This window comes from Meleagris gallopavo, chromosome Z (assembly GCF_905368555.1).
Source record: "Meleagris gallopavo chromosome Z, MGAL_WU_HG_1.1, whole genome shotgun sequence".
In the NCBI taxonomy this organism is placed as follows: Eukaryota; Metazoa; Chordata; class Aves; order Galliformes; family Phasianidae; genus Meleagris; species Meleagris gallopavo.
In genome coordinates this window covers 35,789,463-35,809,406 of record NC_139435.1, presented here as the reverse complement: position 1 = coordinate 35,809,406, position 19,944 = coordinate 35,789,463, and the positions used below count along the sequence as shown (strand labels likewise).

At 35.5% G+C, this 19,944-nt stretch overlaps 1 protein-coding gene across 5 annotated transcripts in view; it reads right to left on the bottom strand.

Annotated features, from left to right (window-relative positions):
* The window catches only part of TMC1 (transmembrane channel like 1), a 117,211-nt gene that overhangs the window by 23,839 nt on the left and 73,428 nt on the right, over positions 1–19,944 (bottom strand). For all 5 annotated transcript variants that reach the window (XM_085212718.1, XM_085212723.1, XM_085212719.1 and 2 more), the window contains 5 exons: positions 15,871–16,011; positions 7,112–7,202; positions 5,765–5,846; positions 3,703–3,809; positions 2,664–2,762 (listed from right to left, as the gene is read on the bottom strand). In XM_085212718.1, coding sequence (XP_085068844.1) covers positions 2,664–2,762; positions 3,703–3,809; positions 5,765–5,846; positions 7,112–7,202; positions 15,871–16,011 — 520 coding nt within the window. The remainder of the gene's footprint in view (positions 1–2,663; positions 2,763–3,702; positions 3,810–5,764; positions 5,847–7,111; positions 7,203–15,870; positions 16,012–19,944) is intronic.

Below are 19,944 nucleotides of genomic sequence, written 5' to 3'. Positions count from 1 at the left end.
TTTTTTGGATGATTATTCACTATGTAGGTTTTTTAAAAACACTTAGACTCCAAGGCTATACAGAGTGTGAGGTAAGCATATGTTTCTTTTCAGCAGTTTGGAGATTTTTTTATTTTTTAAAAGCAATGAGAATCCCCTTCTCTTCTATAGATCAGTTTGCTGATTTACTGTACATGTAATTTACTGGTAATTTACTGGTACATGGTTAACTATAAACAATTGCTGGAGTCTAAAAAGATCCAAATAAGTGATGCTTTTTCATAATCCTCAAGTTATAGCAGAAATCTCTTCCTAGAAGACTGTATGCAGAAACTTTCTGACAGCAGCTCACAATGGCTACAGCTCCAGTTGAATGCAATGAATTCTGTCAAAATGCAATTGGTGGATAGATCATTCTGACACTGATACAGTAATCTGAGGTTTCTGTTAGTTGAAAAGAGCCATTTACTTCCCTTCTGGTATTCAGTATTTCATATTATTTAAGACATCTCTCCCTTACACAGTGTAACATGCACTTTGTCTATAGTAGTTCTCACTGCAACTGAAATGAATCATAGTATAAACTAAAAGAAAATAGATTTAGCAATTATTAGCTGAAAATGAAGTATATGCCATAAATATTATTAAATAAATAAATTATATAAAATAAATAAATAAATGTTCATAACTTACTTTGTAGCATTCCATAACTGCTACCAAATAAAAGACTGCTTAATTGAAGATATCATTGTCTTCAGGCAATATTTTTCAATCTGACATTCCTCAAGAAAATTCTTTTTTACCCTCAATATTTTAGAGGATTAATTCCTTTCACTGCCCTCTTCTATTTTAATTTCCATTGCACTTGCTCCTTGTGTTAACTGCTGCTTTTATTTACTAAACTTTCCACATAGTTGTCAAATCCCGTTTCTCTCTGCTGTTGTAACTTCCTCCTCCTTCCACCATCTGTTTACATTCATCATTTCTCAGCTCTATTTATTTTAAAAACTTTATTCCTATTTGCTTTATGTCTGTATTCTCTTTATAACGGTTTCAACTCACTACACAATTCATATTTCTCCAATACTCCCTGATGTTTTAATATCTGTTTAAAATGTCATCATTATCTAAATTCCCAGCTACATGTCTAGACATATTCTTCCTGTCATTTAAGTATGTAACTCCTGATGAACTAAGCATAATGTCATTTTGTGCAGCAGTCTTTGGAAAATATTATACAGATGTTTTCTTAGAAAAGAAATGTTCACTTCTATCCATATGTATACAAGGAGGGACCATAAAATGTGGAATTAGTAAAGCAGAAGTCATCTGATCACTTAATATATAGAGTCAAAAAAGAGTTAATCAGTGCATTTTCTACATATTATTACATTAGTTTAACATACAGTGTTTTGCAATTAACAAGCCTGAAAGACTTTGCTCATAAATGAGAAAATGTGTTTATCAAGTTAAGTATTTTCCTATGTTCAGTGGTCTTATTACCAGATTCTTCTTGCACTGTTGCTGAATATTTAAAATAAAGCCAAAAAAAGAGCCAAAATGTGAAGGCATTTGAGGCACTACACAAGAGTACTGAGCTATAAAGAACCCTGAAATCTAGACATTATAAGATTAAGGATCTCTATACACCCAAACCAGAGTCAAAAATGGTAATGTTATGGAGAGGCATAATCACTCTACATTTCTATGTCTTTTTTAGGGAGGATCAGAGATGTTTTAATGCTGGATACATACAAAAATTTTCCTGTGCCCTGATGAAAATGTTCATGAGGAGCTTAGCATCCAGCACTGTTCCATGCCACCAGCACAGGTGGGACAGGATCTCAAAGACACCAAAACCACAGAGAGGCTGTTTCGAAACGTAAGTCAGTATTCTAATAATTGGATGCACTGAACTGTAAATTGGAGGAATTTGCACTTGAGTTTTTTTCCCCAAGAAATTAGTTTGGTTGCAACAAACATATTTGTGTTTTCTACTGCTGCTAAAACTCAAGTGCAAGAAGATACATCTTTACAGTATTGGTGCTCCTTAGAGCAAAAGAGTACAGCAGATTGAGAGGTAGATTATTCACTATTGTCTCAATAGATACTGCTTCCACCAATATGCAGGAAAATCTTAACTAGACTCACACCATTTCACAGGTGAAAGGTACCTTTTGTTGACCTATAAAGAACTCTAATATCCTTCTAACTAATGTGCTGCAATACAAAATTTATCATCAGCTGACTTTATACCAAGTTGGATCATCTTTATACAAAGAGGAGAAGTGCAGAAATATGTCCAATGCAAAATTAGACTAGCTTTCAGGATGAAAAAGGAGAATTATACCTTTCGGAATAAACTGCTAGCCTGCTAAATAAAGATGATCAAATTCATCCTTAATAGACCCTCAATATATAGAGATGTGGATCCAGAAAATTTTTCCAGTGAGTCTTGTATTGCTTAAAATACTGAAATGTATATGTGGACTCTGAGATTTGTCATAAATTTTACCTCTGTGAAAAATCTATGCTCAGAATTTGGGTAAAAAATGAAATAAATTACTTCATTTTTTTTCCTGAAATGTTCCACATTAAATCTTCAAATATTACATAATGAATCCAAAGTTCTTAATAATCAAAAAGTCATGTGAATATGCATCATTGTAAGATTATGCACTTACACTAAAATCCCAAAGGGTAGCAAAGTTCATAGCTGTAGCTTCTTCAGCTCTTGGAACAGTTTTTCTAGGTAAAGAGCCATATGGCTTTCCCATCAAAGCCTAGAAGCAAGAAATTATAGCAATTTACATTTTAAAGCAAAATACCAACAAAGGAAAGGGGTAATGATCTGTCAGTTCTTAGGAAGACTCTTCTTGTGCTCCTTAGCGCCTTAATGAGAATGACCTACTTCCCCACCTTCTCACATTAACATTTGAAACTATGCCTAAAGTATGCATTAATGATATTTTCTGCATTTAAAGTGACATTTCACTAGCATCAATGTGTTATTAAGATATGTCACAGTCAAAGGCAATAAAGTTCAAATTCATCAGCAGAGCTTGTTTTAAAGACAAGATCAAAAGATTAGTTTTTCTTGTAAAATGGGATTTCATTGGTTACTTAATTGAAATATGTGGGAAGATGCAAGGGATACCATTTTTGGATTCTGAGTCCCAGTGTTCTGGCAAGATGCCATGACTATACATCCTCATGGGGTACTTTCCAGGCCTTCCCCTCTGAATAGCTGGGCATATTCTCTGTTTTGGCTTCAGTGGAAAATGGATCACACAACTGAAATGTTATACTAAGGAACAACTGGAAATTCCCAATTTACAATTTCCGATTTGGTCACTAGAAAATAAAGTGAGAGATTGTGAAAGACTGAAAGCGAGTAGATGACAGAACAATTTCAATTTCATACAAGCCCTCTTTTTTGAAAAGTTTAGCACCATTGCAGGCCATGCAAGACCACTTTTGGGACAGAATCTTAACATACATTTTTCTTTTCTAGTTAAGACTAATTCAAGATAACTCTCTAAAGACAGCCTTCTATGAAGAAAGTATGCCTTTATAACTTTTGTACATCTTAGTAGTTTTTAATGGCACATAAAGAGATTACAAATTTAATTACAAATATTTGAAGGTCAGGTCCTATGAAATGTCACAGCAAAGACAGAAATTCACACACCAATCTTCAACGAAAATTTAAAAAAATCATACCTCAGGCACCATTACAAGTCCAAACGTCAGCCCAAAGAGAATCATGTTTATTCCATACATCCAGCGTAAGAATATGAAATAAGATGCTACCGATGAGCCAAAGTGACCTATGAAAATGTAAGATGTAAACAAAGGGAATATCAGTTAGTCTTTATATGATCCTTTACCTTAAGATGAAGGATTTATCTTTACAGAGAAAGAAATCCCTCTCTTCAGAATTGCAGCTTATTCATGTCATTGCTTTTTGGCAGTACACACATTTATGAAAAAATATTTTTAAGGAGGAGTAAAATTTTATTTAAAGCCTCCAGTGAAAACCTTAAGAGCTCACTAAGAATTGCAGTCACTTCCACTGAACCAGACTGATGTGCTGGTTTCACACATTTCCCTCTGCAAAGTTGCTTCTACTGCGTCTTTAACACAATTGCACTGCTGCAGACAGCAACAATTAAGAAAATTTAATTTCGTGGAGTTCACACACACCAGCTCGAAGCTGTGTGGAATATATTCTGAATTTGATTTCTAATTAAATCTGGAGGTTTTGACCAGAGTTTGATAATAAAATAAGGGTTTTTAAAAGTGATCTCATACTAGCCCTGCTAACCCGAAATTTAGACTAAAGTAATCCTTGATTCAGCATGATGAGAACTAGTAGTAGAATTATCAGAATCAAGCAAACTGTGATTTAAAATTATTTTAACTATTTTCTTATTAAATATATCAGACTGGTACACTTGAGCCTTTTTCCAGGCTACATAGTTTTGGACCCAACTGTAGTCTAATTGTACTTCTTCAATTACTAATATTCAGACAGAGGATTGTTTCTGAAAGTAAAAGCAAGTTGCTTTGACAATGAGATAAATGAATTTATTAAAAAAAAAAAAATGTAACAAAAAAAGTAAACTTTACAGTCTTACCTCCTGAAATTATGAAAAAGTATTATCCCACCATGATTTTGAGAGCTTCCAGATGACAGCAAAAATTCTACTCATTGCAATGAAAACAGTACCTTGATACAAGAGCAAGAATGGAGAGATCACCCCTTTCTACTTTTGTATTCATCATTTATAAGGAAGAAGAAATGCAAAAAGCATTATTAGCAGAAGAGCTTATACCAGGACTCCTTTATGGAAACTAGTAGAAACACTGTTCACACAAAATCTCAAAATGTCTAGTACGTGTCCAGATCAGTAAATTACAATGAGTATCTTGCTGCTGAGTTTGATTTTAACTATAGCAGCTTCTTCTAAACTTCACTCAAATTGAGTATGTAATCTATTCAGTAGTCTGTGCAATAGATGTTTAAGGATATTACGAAATAATTCTCAAGAATTATTTTGCTGTCCAAAACTCCACAAAATTCACAATTTCTTATTCCCTACTCTTCTGCTGTTCTGGCAATTACTTTTAGATGCAACTCAGAGTTCCTTCAAAAGGCAGCTTCTCTAAAGTCAGGCACTATTGCAAATTCTCAGCTCTATTTGGTACTTTATTATTTGATCTGCAGCAGATCCTCACTCAGGTACTCATGAAGTCAGATTTCCTTCACAGAAAGGGATGCAGTTTAAATTCATCACTCGAACTCTCAAACATAACAGTAGTACAAACACTGATTTATTTATATTTATGCCTAACATATAGTGATGTCCAAGACCAATAGTTTTCGCTCTTTTATATGGTAGCAAATCAAATAAATAACTTTGCAACACCTCTTAAATAAGTCTAAAGATTATGAAAAAAACATCATAGAAATAATTATGATATACAGACAAAATAAAGTGGAGGCAGACAACAACTAAATCCCAATATCTCTTTTCCAAATTTAACTTAGATACTGGGTCTTATTATCTGTAAGGTGCCTAACATTCTCTCAAGGACATTTTGAACAGGTTACAAAATCAAATTTAATAATTATTAATGAAAGAAGAAATATTCATGTGTTTTATGCCTGTATATATGAACAAGGAGATATTTCTAAAGTACTGTAAAGTAATTTAGAATTTTGGCATGCACTAGAGATACAATACAATAGTACTCTTTATTATCATTCACAAGTACTTACTTTCAATCTCTTTAATTTTCATTTCCCAGGGTATGCAGGCTGTCTTAAAATTCTCAAAATCTCTTTGGAATTTCATCCATTTCTGAAACATTTATAGAGTTAAAAAAATCATTTCTGACACCCAATGTTCAATTTCTCTTTGAGCTAACTAATATAACCACTTAGTCATACACACAATTCTTTGGCAGAACACACTGCAGCAGAAGCACTAGCTTATGAAGTCATCTCTTTTTTGTTTGTTCTGAATATGTCTCCCACTGCCTTTATGTGAAGTTCCTATTTCTTCCACAAGAAGAATCATTAAATAATCCCTTCCTTTCATGACATTCAGCTTTTGGAATTGTTTCTGAGAATTTAATTTGTTCTTTCCTTTGCTATACATAATTCAGATTTGGAGCTCAAGCTGTGTCATTTAATTGCAATTACTCTACTTACTACTTTATCTATTGGATAAGTGGAACTTCCATAACTGAGCTTCTTGTGCACAGCTGAGTTTTAAAGCCTAATCCCTTTTTTGTGAATATTAATGTTAATAAGTGACTACACAGCTGCCTGCAGAAAAGACAATCTACCTAAGGGTAAACCTGGATAGAATAAGTAGTCCTGCCAAACATTTGTAGTATCATTCCGCAACAGCATTTTATTTTGAGTAGGAGTGTGATTTTGAAGTGAATCTCCCAAACCAGCCAATTTATACATTCACTTTAAAGATCTATCACAGTATAAAACTCATATAAAAAACATACTTTAGAAATGTACTAATCCATATCCACTGCTACCGTGTATTTAGTTCATGGAAGCACACAGGACTTGGATCAAAGTTAAAGTGACCAGAACACATATAATTTGGACGTGGAGTCCTCAACAACAACTTTTCAGCCTCTCGATCACACTCCTACAGTACCACATAGCTTTCTAGAATATATCTGAGATATTGTTTATGTTTTGACTGAAAAGAGGTGCCTCTGGTATCTTTACAGTGGGCAAAAAGGTACTTTCTGATTCTCAGGATCAAGGGAAAGACTAGGCTTAAGATCCAGACTATAGAGAAACATCTACACCAATAGAATTTTTTTCAAGAGATGTGTTCAGATATGAGTCTTTATAACTCCAGCAAAACAGTTAATTTTTCTATTGATAGAGTCTCAATCAAACACGTGATAAGCAGATGATAAGTCCCAATCAAACTGTGAGCTTAATTAGAAATTGTTTCATGTGCAAGCAGAGGAAACAAAAGCATTAATAACCAGATAAAGACAAGAAAATTTGTTTTGGAAAAAGAATACATATAGCAGCCCAAGGCTCCAATTTTTTTGTTACATGAAGTTAGTGAAATAATATACTTACCTTGGTCATCATCACTTTGTATGCATAGAACTTTTTTCCCTTTCCTTTTCCAAGAGCACCTTCAAATTTTTCAACAAAAAGCTGTGCTTCCCTGGAAAATAAGGGCAAAAGAGAGGTATAGATGATTACGTTCTTTTGTTTCAGTGCTTCCCAAGATTATGCGAACTACTGAATTGAGTTTTCACTCTTTGAGTCCCATCTGAGCACTCTTTTTCCAAATGCTCACACCTAAATCCAGCTGGTGAGGTATCAGGACTAGTGCCAATTCTCCTGATATCCTCAGGATTACAGCAGGCTTTTTCCTAGCAGTTTTCCATTATTTTTTTTTCCTTCAAAGATTTGGTTTGGTAGAAGGAAAAACTGTTATACATTTAGACATGAGTCCCAAGACAGTAACTTTTCCTCCCTACCCCCCCTTTTTTTTTCCCTGTGGCAAAATGCATAGACAGACTCAGGGAAAAAAAAGCTAAAATAGCCAACCGCCACCTCAGATACACAGCCACACATACCATCTCTTCACCACTTCAAAGTGTTCCTCAGGATCCTTTTAAGACTCTAGAGGTCTCTTACTCTGTGCTGCTGCATCACATTTATATTCTAGATCTTGGCATCTGACTTTTTTTTTACTTTAGCTGATTTTGACATCAAATTGAGCCCTTTGCATTTTCCAAATCACCCAAGTTCTTTTCAGATATTCTGGCTCACATCTCATTCTTTCCTTTTGACTCTCAAAAGAGGTATGCCCTTACTACTATGACCTATCTCAAACAAGTGAGAGAAATCTTCAGGAAAAGTGGCCAAGAGTCCCATTTAAACACACATGCTCAGGATTTAAAATCTTATTGCACTGTCTGGAAAGATACAAGGCACTGTTAACGACAGGTGGCAGCATCTTCACAAATGTCACACTTGCCAAATGAATTTGGACACATACCTACCGATCCCCTAAGTCACCATATCATATTTCTCACTTAGGAGAAATATCTTTTACCATCACTTCTGTCATCAAATAACCCAAACAGTGGGCTATTTCATGAAAAATTGCTGAAATTGAAGCCTACAGAACTGTAGAAAGCCTATGCTTTTGGTCAAAAACTACACAGAGTTATGATGCAGAACAAAAAGATTTCAAAATATAAGGGAGCATTTTATTTGTTTGTTTTGTGTCCTTGTTGTAATTGGTCTTTTTAATGAAGCATTAATTTAGAAACTTAAAGGGAAAACAACCACTAACACTTTAAAAATCCTCCGTATTGGACAGTTTGCATCTGTAGCTGAAAAAGGTACTCCACAAAAAAAATTCTACAATGAAATTAAGCCAGAACAAGAATGAATTTTACACAATGTAAATCATAGAAAGATTTACTTTAATCTCAATCTAAGCCTTGTGTTTGCTTGATTGATATGTCTCATTGAAATTTTTCTTTAAAATTAAAAAAAAAAAAAAAAAAAAAAAAAACCTTATGTCTCTCTGCTCCCTGGACTCTATTGAGGAATTTTTCAAACGTTTTAGTGTTATTTAAGCTTTTACTCCATTTCTGACTTTCTACAACAAACCAAAACTAATTTTTGACGTGATGATCCAAATCTCCAGGGCGGATGTTGCTGACGTTCCTGAGCATATCCTTTGGTTTCACTTAGCTGGTGGCTGAGATTTATTTTCTCCCTTCTCTAACACTGCCCTATGGCCATTTGAACCTATTGAGGTTCAACAAGGTCAAGTGGAAGGTGCTGCACTTGGGCTGGGGTAATTCCAGGTGTTTATACAGGCTGGGTGAAGAATCGCTTGAGAGCAGCCCTGCAGAGAAGGACTTGGGGGTCCTGGTGGAAGAGAAGCTGGACATGAGCCAGCAGAGTGTCCTTGCAGCCTGGAAGGCCAACTGTGTTCTGGGCTGCATTAAAAGAGGAGTGGACAGCAGGCAGAGGGAGGTGATTGTCCCCCTCTACTCAACTCTTGTGAGGCCCCATCTGAAGTACTACATCCAGGCTTGGGGCCTCCAGCACAGGAAAGACATAGAGCTCTGGAAGCAGGTCCAGAGGACAGCCACTAAGATGATCAGAGGGCTGGAGCACTTCTCTTTTGAAGAAAGGTTGAGGGAACTGGGATTGTTTAGCTTGGAGAAGAGAAGGCTCCAAGGAGACCTCATTGTGGCCTCCCAGTACTTGAGGGGAGTGTATAAACAGGAGGGGAGCAGCCGTTTATGATGGTGGATAGTGATAGGATGAGGGGAAATGGCTTTAAACTGAGATAGAGGAGGTTTAGGTTAGATATTAGGAGGAAGTTTTTCACATAGAGGGTGGTGACACACTGGAACAGGTTGCCCAAGGAGGTTGTGGATGCTCCATTCCTGGAGCCATTTGAGGCCAGGCTGGACGTGGCTCTGGGCAGCCTGGTCTAGTGATTGGTGACCCTGCACATAGCAGGAGGGTTGAAACTCGATGATCTTTGAGGCCCTTTTCAACCCAGGCCATTCTATGATTCTACGAAAGATGGTTGGAATAACTTTTTCTGGATGTCATCTCCAAACAATTGGAAAAGAAGATGGTTATCAGGAGTAATCAATATGGATTCACCAAGGGAAAATCATGCTTGACCAATCTAGTATCTTCTATGATGTCATCACTGGCTGGGTAGATGGAGAGAGAGCAGTGGATGATATGTTTAACATGTCCCACTACATCTTTCTATAATGAAGTTGAGATAGATGAATGGACGGTGAGGTGGGTTAAGAACTAGCTGACTGGCAGAGCTCAGAGGGTTGGCATCAGTAGTACAGAGTCTGTTGAAGGCCTGTAACTAGTGTTCTTCAGGGGAACACCTGGAACTCTTCAGCCTGGAGAAGACTGAGACGGTATCTCATCACTTTTTATAAATAGCTGAAGTGCAGGAGCCAAGTGGGTGGGGCCAGGTTCTTTTCAGTTGTGTGCAAAGACAGAACAAGGGGCAAAAGTAACAAACTGAAACACTGGAAGTTCCATAAAACACAAGGAAAAATGTATTTACTGTTGGACTAGCAGAGCGCTGGAACAAGTTGCCAAGATAGGTTCAGAATCTCATTCTGTGGTGATACCACAGATCAAGACCCTCTGGATGCCTACCTGTGCTGCCTGCTGAAGGGAACCTGCTTTAGAAGGGGGTTGGACTTGACTTCTGGAGATGCCTTCTGTGATTCTGTCATGCAATTGAAATAAATGAAATTCTTCTGTAAAAATCTTCCTAGCTTTGAAAGCTCAGCAACAACACAACGTTCAGTCAGGGAACAGACTTTCACTGTATTTTCCATGTCTGTGCTACACGTTCTTTTTTGTTAAGTATAAACCAATGTGTTATTTAATTCAGCTTTCTACCTTGATATTTAATCCTCCTCACTTAAAAGGCCTCCATTTATACATCCTAGTAGACTTTTGCCACACTTTGTCCTTTTCTCTTTTTCTTTTATTCTAAAAGTAGAATGTGAAGAAACATGGAATAATCAAGCAGTATAAATTAGTCTTAATCCCATAGGATTCTTTTAGAAACCTCAACAATTACCAAAAACACACACTTACACATGCACACTCCCTTAGTAGTAGTGCAACTTTACTAACATGAGGACGTGTCAAAAGCAACACAGGGCAACAAAACTGAGCTTTGTAATCGCTGGTATCATGTGTTATAGGTAAATTATCTATATCACAAGATAGGCCAAAGTGTGCCCTGTTAGCTAACTGTGAATTTAAAGAAGCTTCAGAGTAACCTTATTAATTGAATTACAGACACAAGGAACTTATAAATGTTGCATGGAGTCCAGCATTATTGTCCCAGAGAAGCCTGAGCTAATTATTAATAAGAGGTGTGGAGTTACAGCTCCCAAAGTGCTAGGTGTACAGTACTTCAAGCACTTCAGTGTTGCAAAGAGAGGATAAATTACAGCACTCAGAGGTTGCTGCTAATGAACAGGATTCAAGCAGATTGCTCACATTTTTCAGTAACAGTTCAGGAAGCTCTAAAAACTCATTAAAAACAAATGTTGTATAAATATTGATCACACAGGACTTTTCCAAATTTAAAAAGACTGGCTTAAAATTGAATGCCAAACAGCTGTTGCCGGGTCCATCTCACTTGAAAACAGTTCAGCAATAATAATGAGGAAATTATAGTGTTATTCAATACCCAGCTGGCCTTCAGGACAGCCAGGCTGTCCTCCAAGACTGCCAATATGTCCGTAGTAAGAGACATGAAATACGGATTCATTGGACTGCAAATAGCACATCCAAAGATACATATAGTGCAACTTTATTTATAAGTTTGTATATATAGATACTCACATATAAGGAGGTGCAAGTATATATATATGTGTATCCTTGGGTTTTCTATGCTTAAAAAATACTATATTTTCACTTGATCTGTGTTGATGTGTTCTGTGATAAAATGAACAACTCTTAAGAAAGAAAGACAGAAAGACAGAAGGAAAGAGGAAAGGAAGGAAAGGAAGGAGAGGAAGGAAAGGAAGGAAAGGAAGGAAAGGAAGGAAAGGGAGGAAGGGAGGAAGGGAAGAAGAGAGGAAGGGAGGAAGGGAGGCAGGGAGGGAGAAAGGGAGGAAGGGAGGGAGGGAGGGAGGAAGGGAGGAAGGGAGACATGAAGGGAGACAGGAAGGGAGGGAAGGAGGGAGGGAGGGAGGGAGGGAGGGAGGAAGGAAGGAAGGAAGGAAGGAAGGAAGGAAGGAAGGAAGGAAGGAAGGAAGGAAGGAAGGAAGGAAGGAAGGAAGGAAGGAAGGAAGGAAGGAAGGAAGGAAGGAAGGAAGGAAGGATTATCATCATAGTATAACCTGTCCCCAGCATATGAAAATAAGAATGTTTTTGTCCTTGGATTATTTTTAAAAACTAGGTTCTCATAGTTCTCTGTATAGTCTGTATTTAACTGGAATTTCTTTGAGAGGCCAAAACCTTTCAAAAACCGGTCGTAATTTTTCTTATTTTGATATTTTGTTAATTGTTTTTTGGTAAAGTGTCACTGACGGCATATTTCTGGATTCTTGTGTACAGTTCTCTGTCCATATTATAAGCATCTTAATAAACGTCTCTTCTATACATAAACTGCGTAACTATTAATAATGTTTACTATTTTACAGCACATACATTTGTCTATACAAAGTGCAATGTGCTCTAATGAAGGGAGTGAGTACTCAGCCCCTAACACAGTAGCTCAGCTTTTGAACCTTCCCTTTCCTTCATACCCATGCAAAACCCAACAGGGAGAATGCACAGATAGATTATTAAGTTCCCAAAATCAAATCCTTAGCTGTAAATTGGGATAGCCTTTCCTGGAGTTCTTACTCCTTGCAACACTAGAAACTACAGCCCATTGGTTTTATCTTTTGTACCTTTTTCTAATTCAAAAATCTTCAAAAGTTTAACACCCTCTGCGTAAATCTCAGCATCATAAGTAACAGCTGATGGTTGTTAAAATCTAATGACTTTTCAGCTAATTTTCTTCTGTTCTGAGTAGCCAGTGTTGAGAGGAAAGATGTATGGATTAATGGATCTCCTATAGAAAAGGCTCAACACCAATGCTCAGTCAATCTAAACAACGGAAGATGAGAAAGACTCTTTTGAAAGAGGAAATTTGTCTATAAAATAAGAAAAAAGTTTGGACTCCAGCTGCATGAAGGCTGTCAACAGCAAGGACTATACATCATCTGCTCACAGCCATGCCTACTGGTTAGGTGAGAGAAGCAATGCTATTTGCCACATAGCATCCTTTCATTCCTCTCCATGTCTTCTCTCTCCTTTTCTCGTCATCAGACTTACTGAGACTTAAACATGATATCTGAATATCCAGCTAGAGTTAGAATGTGCTGGTACAATTCAACTCCAAATCACAGGGGGACACTGCTGTAAGGGCTATCATCAGTCACATTTCTTCAAAGAACAGGTAGGGGCTATTGAAATTTGTCTTTCCAGGCTCGGGGATACAAATTAGAAATTAGAGCTGGTCTAATTGTGTACTGCATCCCAATTAAGAATGCTATTTCAACAGTAAGTTTAACAGTCAGGTTTTGACTGAAGGCAACAAAGCAACCAGTTTTGCTTCTATGTTCTAAAATTAATTCCCCATTCACACAATTCTAGCAAAAAGAGTGAAGAAAAAAATTAATGTAGCCTTTATGTGTGTCACCCCTATGGAAAACACTGAACATTTAACTTCAGTGCTTTGGAATTCCAATTAATTCCAATTCTTTAAAAAAACAAATAACATTTTTTTTACATTTGAAAAATAAGCTGGGTTTGAATCAGAAAAGTGAGCAAGTTGTTCAGTCTTGGAAATACTTAAACAAAATGTTTCGACAATTTTTATTTTTTATCATTTTTTAAAAGCAGGCAAATTAGTAGAAATTGAATAATTCTCCAAAAAGTGTTTTTTTTTTTTCTAAATTAACTTTTCTTAAATATATACATATATAAAGAACAAAAATTCATACATAACCTTCATAATTCTCTTTCAAAATACTTTGAAAAGTATTTTCTTGTTTTATATTGTCATAAATATCATTCCAAGCAAGCATTGTTTTTTCATTCTTTGAAAACAACAGCTACTAAAAAAATGCAAGCAGGAAATATTATTTGGCTGACAACAAGGACTTTTCCCTTAATGTTGAGAAGAAACCTGAGTTTCTTTACTATGGAAGCTGAAAGACAAAGAATCAGGAATTCTGTTCTTCTACCATTAAGTAGATAGGACTTTCTTTTTTTTCTGTGCATCCCATAGTACTCAAAAATCTACACAGGGAAAGAACAAGATGAAGCTCCTAATGCTAGCTAAAAATATTTCTTTACCAAAAGTTTGTATTGATAGTATAGGAGTATACAAAACTCATTTAAGGTACTTAGAGAGTCAGTTTTTGTCCATTTTCCATATATATAAGAATAATGTCAATATATCAGACTATTGATTATCGGACTACAAATCTGAAGCAAATGTATCAATATACTAAAATATGTTAATACATGTGCTTATAATTAATAAAATAATAAGAGTAGACTCAAAGAAGCTGATCTGAAGAACTGACATTTTCTCTTGGAAAACATTCCCTTTTGGGGCAAATAAAGTGCCAATAGTTTCTAAGCCTATTCCAAAGAGAGCTATAGCAAAATCCAGAAGAATAAAAACATTGCTTTACAGCTCCTGTAGAAGTTTGTTGATGAATAATTTTTATTAAAATAATCCTTCTGATGGTGACAAATAAAACTGAATGCAGGCCTTGTTTCCCAGTCTAGAATTCATGAATATAACAATATAAAAGTTTATTAAACTGATTGACATTTGGATAGAATTACTGCCCATGTTAAATGTACAAAGCCAAAGTCACAGTGAATATTAATAAAGAAATAATTCTCATTACTTGGGCAGAAAACAAGAATAAGATTTTGAAAACTTGCTTTGGGTGTAACTGGGAAAGTCCACCTCATAACTCTAAAGCTATGCCATTTTTCAGTCACTGAGGATGACTAGAAGTACTCGTCCAACTACAAACATTTTGTAGTAAGGTAGATTTTTAAGGTAGGAAAGGACTAATATTCCCACTCCCTCTGAGCCAGGAATGACATAAATTGCAGTAGTTTACAAATAGCAGCCATGCTAAAACATAAAACACACAAAAATGTTTAAGACTTCTGTCTCTAGTTAATCACTACTTACTCTCACCATAAATACATTTACTAGTTATCTTCTGTTTTTATGTCATATAAACAAACTGACAGAAATAGCTGATGGCAATGTTGGAATAGGATAGCTATAAAAACATAGGCCCTCTACATTGGCACAATACAATTGTAAGATTTTAATTTTATACACATGTCGATTCTTTACTTACAGACTATGCAAAATATAGTAACTGTTGTCTGATTATATAATCTGGTTGCCTAATTCTCCTTAAATTTCCCTGACTTTCATAATACTTCTACTTTACATCTCCTAGGCACTCGGTTCTCTTTTGCTTTGTTCCATGTATCCTTTTTTCACAATATGCCTTCATTATGTTCATTTGTAAACATCTCCTCCCCAGAATAATTTTACTTTACAGAAAGAAAAAGTCATAGACCTTCCGCACCACATTTCAAATGATCTCTCATCCCATTCATGTTTTCTCACCATATCAAAAACTATCTGGAGGAGAGTATTCTGGTATTCTGTAACTTCTGCCTAATTCAACACAACCATACATTTTGCTGATGTTTGGACGGTACTGCAGTGAATGAGTTACTGAAAACAGAGGAGTGCAGCAGCTTTGGCAAGAAAATAAAGTTCTATTTGTTAACTCAATTTCTTGTGTTTGGTGAAAATACAACTGATAATTTAACTCAAATTTAACTGACATTTTTGCACTAATGAAAATGTAATGATAGATTTGCTGGCATCCTTATAAGTGGCAAACTTGAAAATGCATGAGGAATCAAGCTCAATTTTCATTCATGTTTCCTTTTCTGTAACTCCAAAAAAATCTATTCTTCTCTAGAAAAGTTAGAATAAAAAGGGAATTCCTCTCTCCTCACTACAATTACCCTGTGTTATTTCTTAAGTTTCATCATTTTTCCTTAAGAAGAGCCTAAACTTACCATTTCAAGCAATTGCCAACATAAACTTAGCAAATGTAGAGAAAAAAAATACTATAGGTTTTGAGGTTAATTGTGTCTATAGGTGTAGAAATAAAGTGAAACTTCAGAAAAATACAACACAGTACAAAGGATGACAGATAGATATCATGAAATTCAAACCATACTTTAGAACTGACAACTTCTTTTTCATCTTCCATGGCTTGTTTCGTAATGTGGCAATTAGCTTCTTTTTTTCTTCTACCTCTTCTTTCAGTTTGGCCAATTCCTCCTCAGTAATTGGCTCCTCCTCAGAGTCAGAATCAGAGCTTCAGACAAAAATGGGAACAAAAAAACATCACAAAAATTAGGATGGACATAAGTTTTCATGGAGCACATAAAATGGTATAAATTCATAGAAATTCTGAGACCTAGAACAATGCCTTCTCTGTTGCACTGAAGGGAAAACAGACTCACTGTTTAGTATCAACGCAAAGGTTGCACCGTGCTTCACCAGTATTACACCACAAGCAGTCACACTACAGATGAAAAGCAGCAGTCATTCTGGGGACATGTCCTGCAGGAGTAACCAGCCCTCTGGGAGTCCAATCCAACTGCAAATGAGGACTATAACTGAAGCCATAAAAAATGAACTTCCTCACCATACTTCTGTGTGCCTCAGAAAAGAGGAGACAGGTTTAAACACCAGTTGACAGCAGAAACCCACATGGGTCTGCTTTTCTGTGAGCAATCTTATCACATGCAGTGGCATACAGCACATCTTTAGCAACATGTGTGACTTCTTATGGCATCAAACAGGCAAATAATAAGTAAGAAATCACCAGAATTTGATTTCCTGTCTTAAAAAGCTGACAGTGATGACTACCACAAACTGAGCTCTTAGAAAAAAATTTGATGCGTTTCTATTTTCTGTTGTCTTTGCTTTTCTTTAATGTTTTGAAAATTTTGAAATATACTACTTAAAAAAAAAAAAGTTTTCTGTTTTGTTTAGTTAGCAGTAATTCAAAGTTTATCAAGTCTCAGAATCAGTCTTCTGTGACATTCAAAATCCAGTGTCAGAGCTGATTCACTATGTAAGCCAAATAACAATATAGTTTTAAGTCCTCTGGAGACCTAAAGAACTTTTTCTTCTGCTCACACTAATGACAAAGACATAGTCAAACTTTATGTGATTTAAAGAAAGTATCTGAATGCATTCTCTATCATCAGAAGTGTTTGGCAGCGATATTTATGAAAAGCAAAAATATTTGGTAATGTGGATACGTGAATTTCTCATTATTCATCTACCTTAGTGTTTTATGAAATAGACAACATTACATCAAAAACTGCAGGAGGATAATTTAAAAACTGCGGGCATACAAAAGTAAATCAATGGAGGTGAGAGACTTTCAAAATAATCAGATGAAGCAACATTAATGACTCAAATGTTTTTTACTGAACATTAAGAAGTTGAATTAATTGGCCTTCAAATTTCAGGATTCATGTTATGAAAAACAGCTCCACGGAAAATATAAATCTAGAGATATCAAGATGTTTCTGAAGAATTTTGAGACAGACATATATATATGGTTGTTCTAATGTTGTGATGAAAAAGTGAATAGGCCAAATGGATAAAGTCAGAAAAATATACATACATACAATTATACAATTCTAATGCATCATAAAAAGAAAAAAAAAAAAAATGTAAAAACAAGTGATTTGACAAAAAGAAAAAAAATAAAAAAGAAAAAAAGACTCCTTTAGGAAAAGCTTTAAATCCTTATTTTTTACAGTCAGCTGTTTAGCATTATACAAAGCTCAGTACTGAGAACTTCCTTTGACAGAAGAAGAGAAGATGATAGCAGAGTTATGCAAAATTGAAATATACAGATGTACAAGGCTGCAGTGAGAGTAGAGGGAAATATGGTGGCCAGGTGTTAATACTGTTACCTTACTGAGGAGCGGAAGCCGTGCAGAACACAAGCATAGATATTAATGGTTCTTTTGCACATTGCTCACTACTGCTTTGTTTATTTTCCATTTTTAACTTTCCTTTAGAGCCAGAAAAACATTCAAAATTCAAATTTTTTTACCCATCTTTAAGAAATCTAATTGATTTTATTTACTTGGGTTTTTCAAGAGTCTTTACAAAACACGACCAAACTTTGTGCAATTGCAACTCATTCAGTGGTTGAACACTATGAGATTCAATCCAGGAAATCAGAATTCTGCCTTCCGCAAGCAAAAGTCTCAGCCTTTCAAGAAAGACAGTGTTTCACACATTTAAAGGGTAGAAGAGATCACCATGACCTTCAGACTAACACGAGCAGAAGGGATTGCTCAATAATTCCAAAATAATCCTTGACTCCAATTCAATATACACAGTGCATCTTTTCTTAAGTCTGTAAAGCTCTTGAAATCAATGACCCTGCCTTAAATTATACACTTGATGAACCTGTCTGTAATATTCATCTGTGTTCTGGTTTTAGTCTTATCTCTTTTATACAGATTTAAATTATATTTATTACACTTTCTGTAAAAGCTATTTTATAGAAGTGAAGATCTTTTCTAGGAGCTTGGATATTCTCAGGGAAAAGAGCAGTAGGACTCTGGAGTGGTAACTGAATGAATTTGACTACTTTTTTCCTTTCTGTGTGTGTGAGAAAATTCTACTGCTCAGTGATAATCCCCATAACACCCTCTGGCACTTCCTAGCACCAAAAAGATGCCGTGCCAGTACTGCCTTGTAATTCTATGTACCTCTGGACTCCTGCAAAAGCTCTGTATCTTCCAATAATTTAACTAACCTCTGATTGATTTGCTCAGAGTAAAAACAGAAATGCATAGATTAAGAAGAATATAATATTCCTTTTCACAGAAATCAAGAAATATCACAGATCCTCACAAGGAGACTATATGGAGTAATTTGTCAAAATATTTTGGGGATGATAATAGAGAGGTTCTTCTCACACCCTACTAAGAGACACCAATCACTAAAGTGATCAAGAAACAGCTTCCATAGAATTGCCATAGAATTGCCCTATGAAACTCACTGTAGGACAATTAGAACTTCAAACAGGTTGGAAAAAAAAAGAAAAAAAGATTTAGAATATGTATAACCACAAAGTTCATCTAGGATTTCTTTAAGCAGAAAGATTAGTTTGTAAAGAGTTATTTCTAGTTAGGGTGAAAAGCAGGATGCAGGAAAATGGTAAGCAAAGCAGAATCTACTGACTTCTGATACCTAGCCAAAAAGTAACTGTTCATTGTTTGTGGACAACAAAATCCACAGAAACATTAACAAATACAATATTCCCCTGTGGGATTATACCACATCTTCTGTATTCTCTATATTAATTTTACTTTGTTTTGTTTTGTCTCTACTTTTGGCTGTTAAAAAAGTACATCAGTAAGAGTGATGAGGCACTGTAATAGTTTGCCCAGAGCGGTGGTGGTTGCCACATCCTGGAGAAATTCAAGGTCAGGCTGGACAGGGCTCTGAGCACTCTGATCTAGCTTCAGATTTTGTTCATTGCAAGGTAGTTGGACTAGCTGACTTTAAAGGTCCCTTCCAAATCAAATTTATATGAGTCTGTGAGATACTTTCAAAGAAATTAGCTTTCACTATGGTAGGAGCTCACTTGTTAGATGGGCTACACTTCTGTGCTCACATCATTCTCTTCTGTTTTAAGATCTGCAAATCATTCACATGAATAGTTGAATGGATTACCATCATTTTTCCCTTTGTTGTTTTTTTTTTTCCTGTTGAAAATCCTTTTAAATATTCTTCTATTTACTATCACATAAACTTGTCAGATGGTGCTCTAAATGTCTAAGAATATAATGTTCATCAAGTATCTTCCAGAGCATCATCAGATTTTCTTCAAACGTGTTGTCTACTTTCAGAAACAACATGCTGATCTGGATAGAAACTGAAGTTCTACAGACTAAACATGTATATTTTAATGTTCGAGTTTTGGAATACAATTAAAAACATTATGCCTTCATTTAAATTTACATTTTAAGTGGCTTTTTTAAAAAATTAACACTCAGTAAATGCTTGCAAGACATGACAACAGCAATAAGCAAAGGAACAAGGGCTGGCAGATTAGGCCTGTTGCTTATATGAGTACAGGAAATTGAACAGTGGGGAACAATAGGCACCACAAAAGCAAGCCAACACAAGGGAAGATTTTAGATATTCTTGTAGGGAAAGGAAGTGAACTGGAAATGTACTGAAATGGGATCATGAACAGATTAAT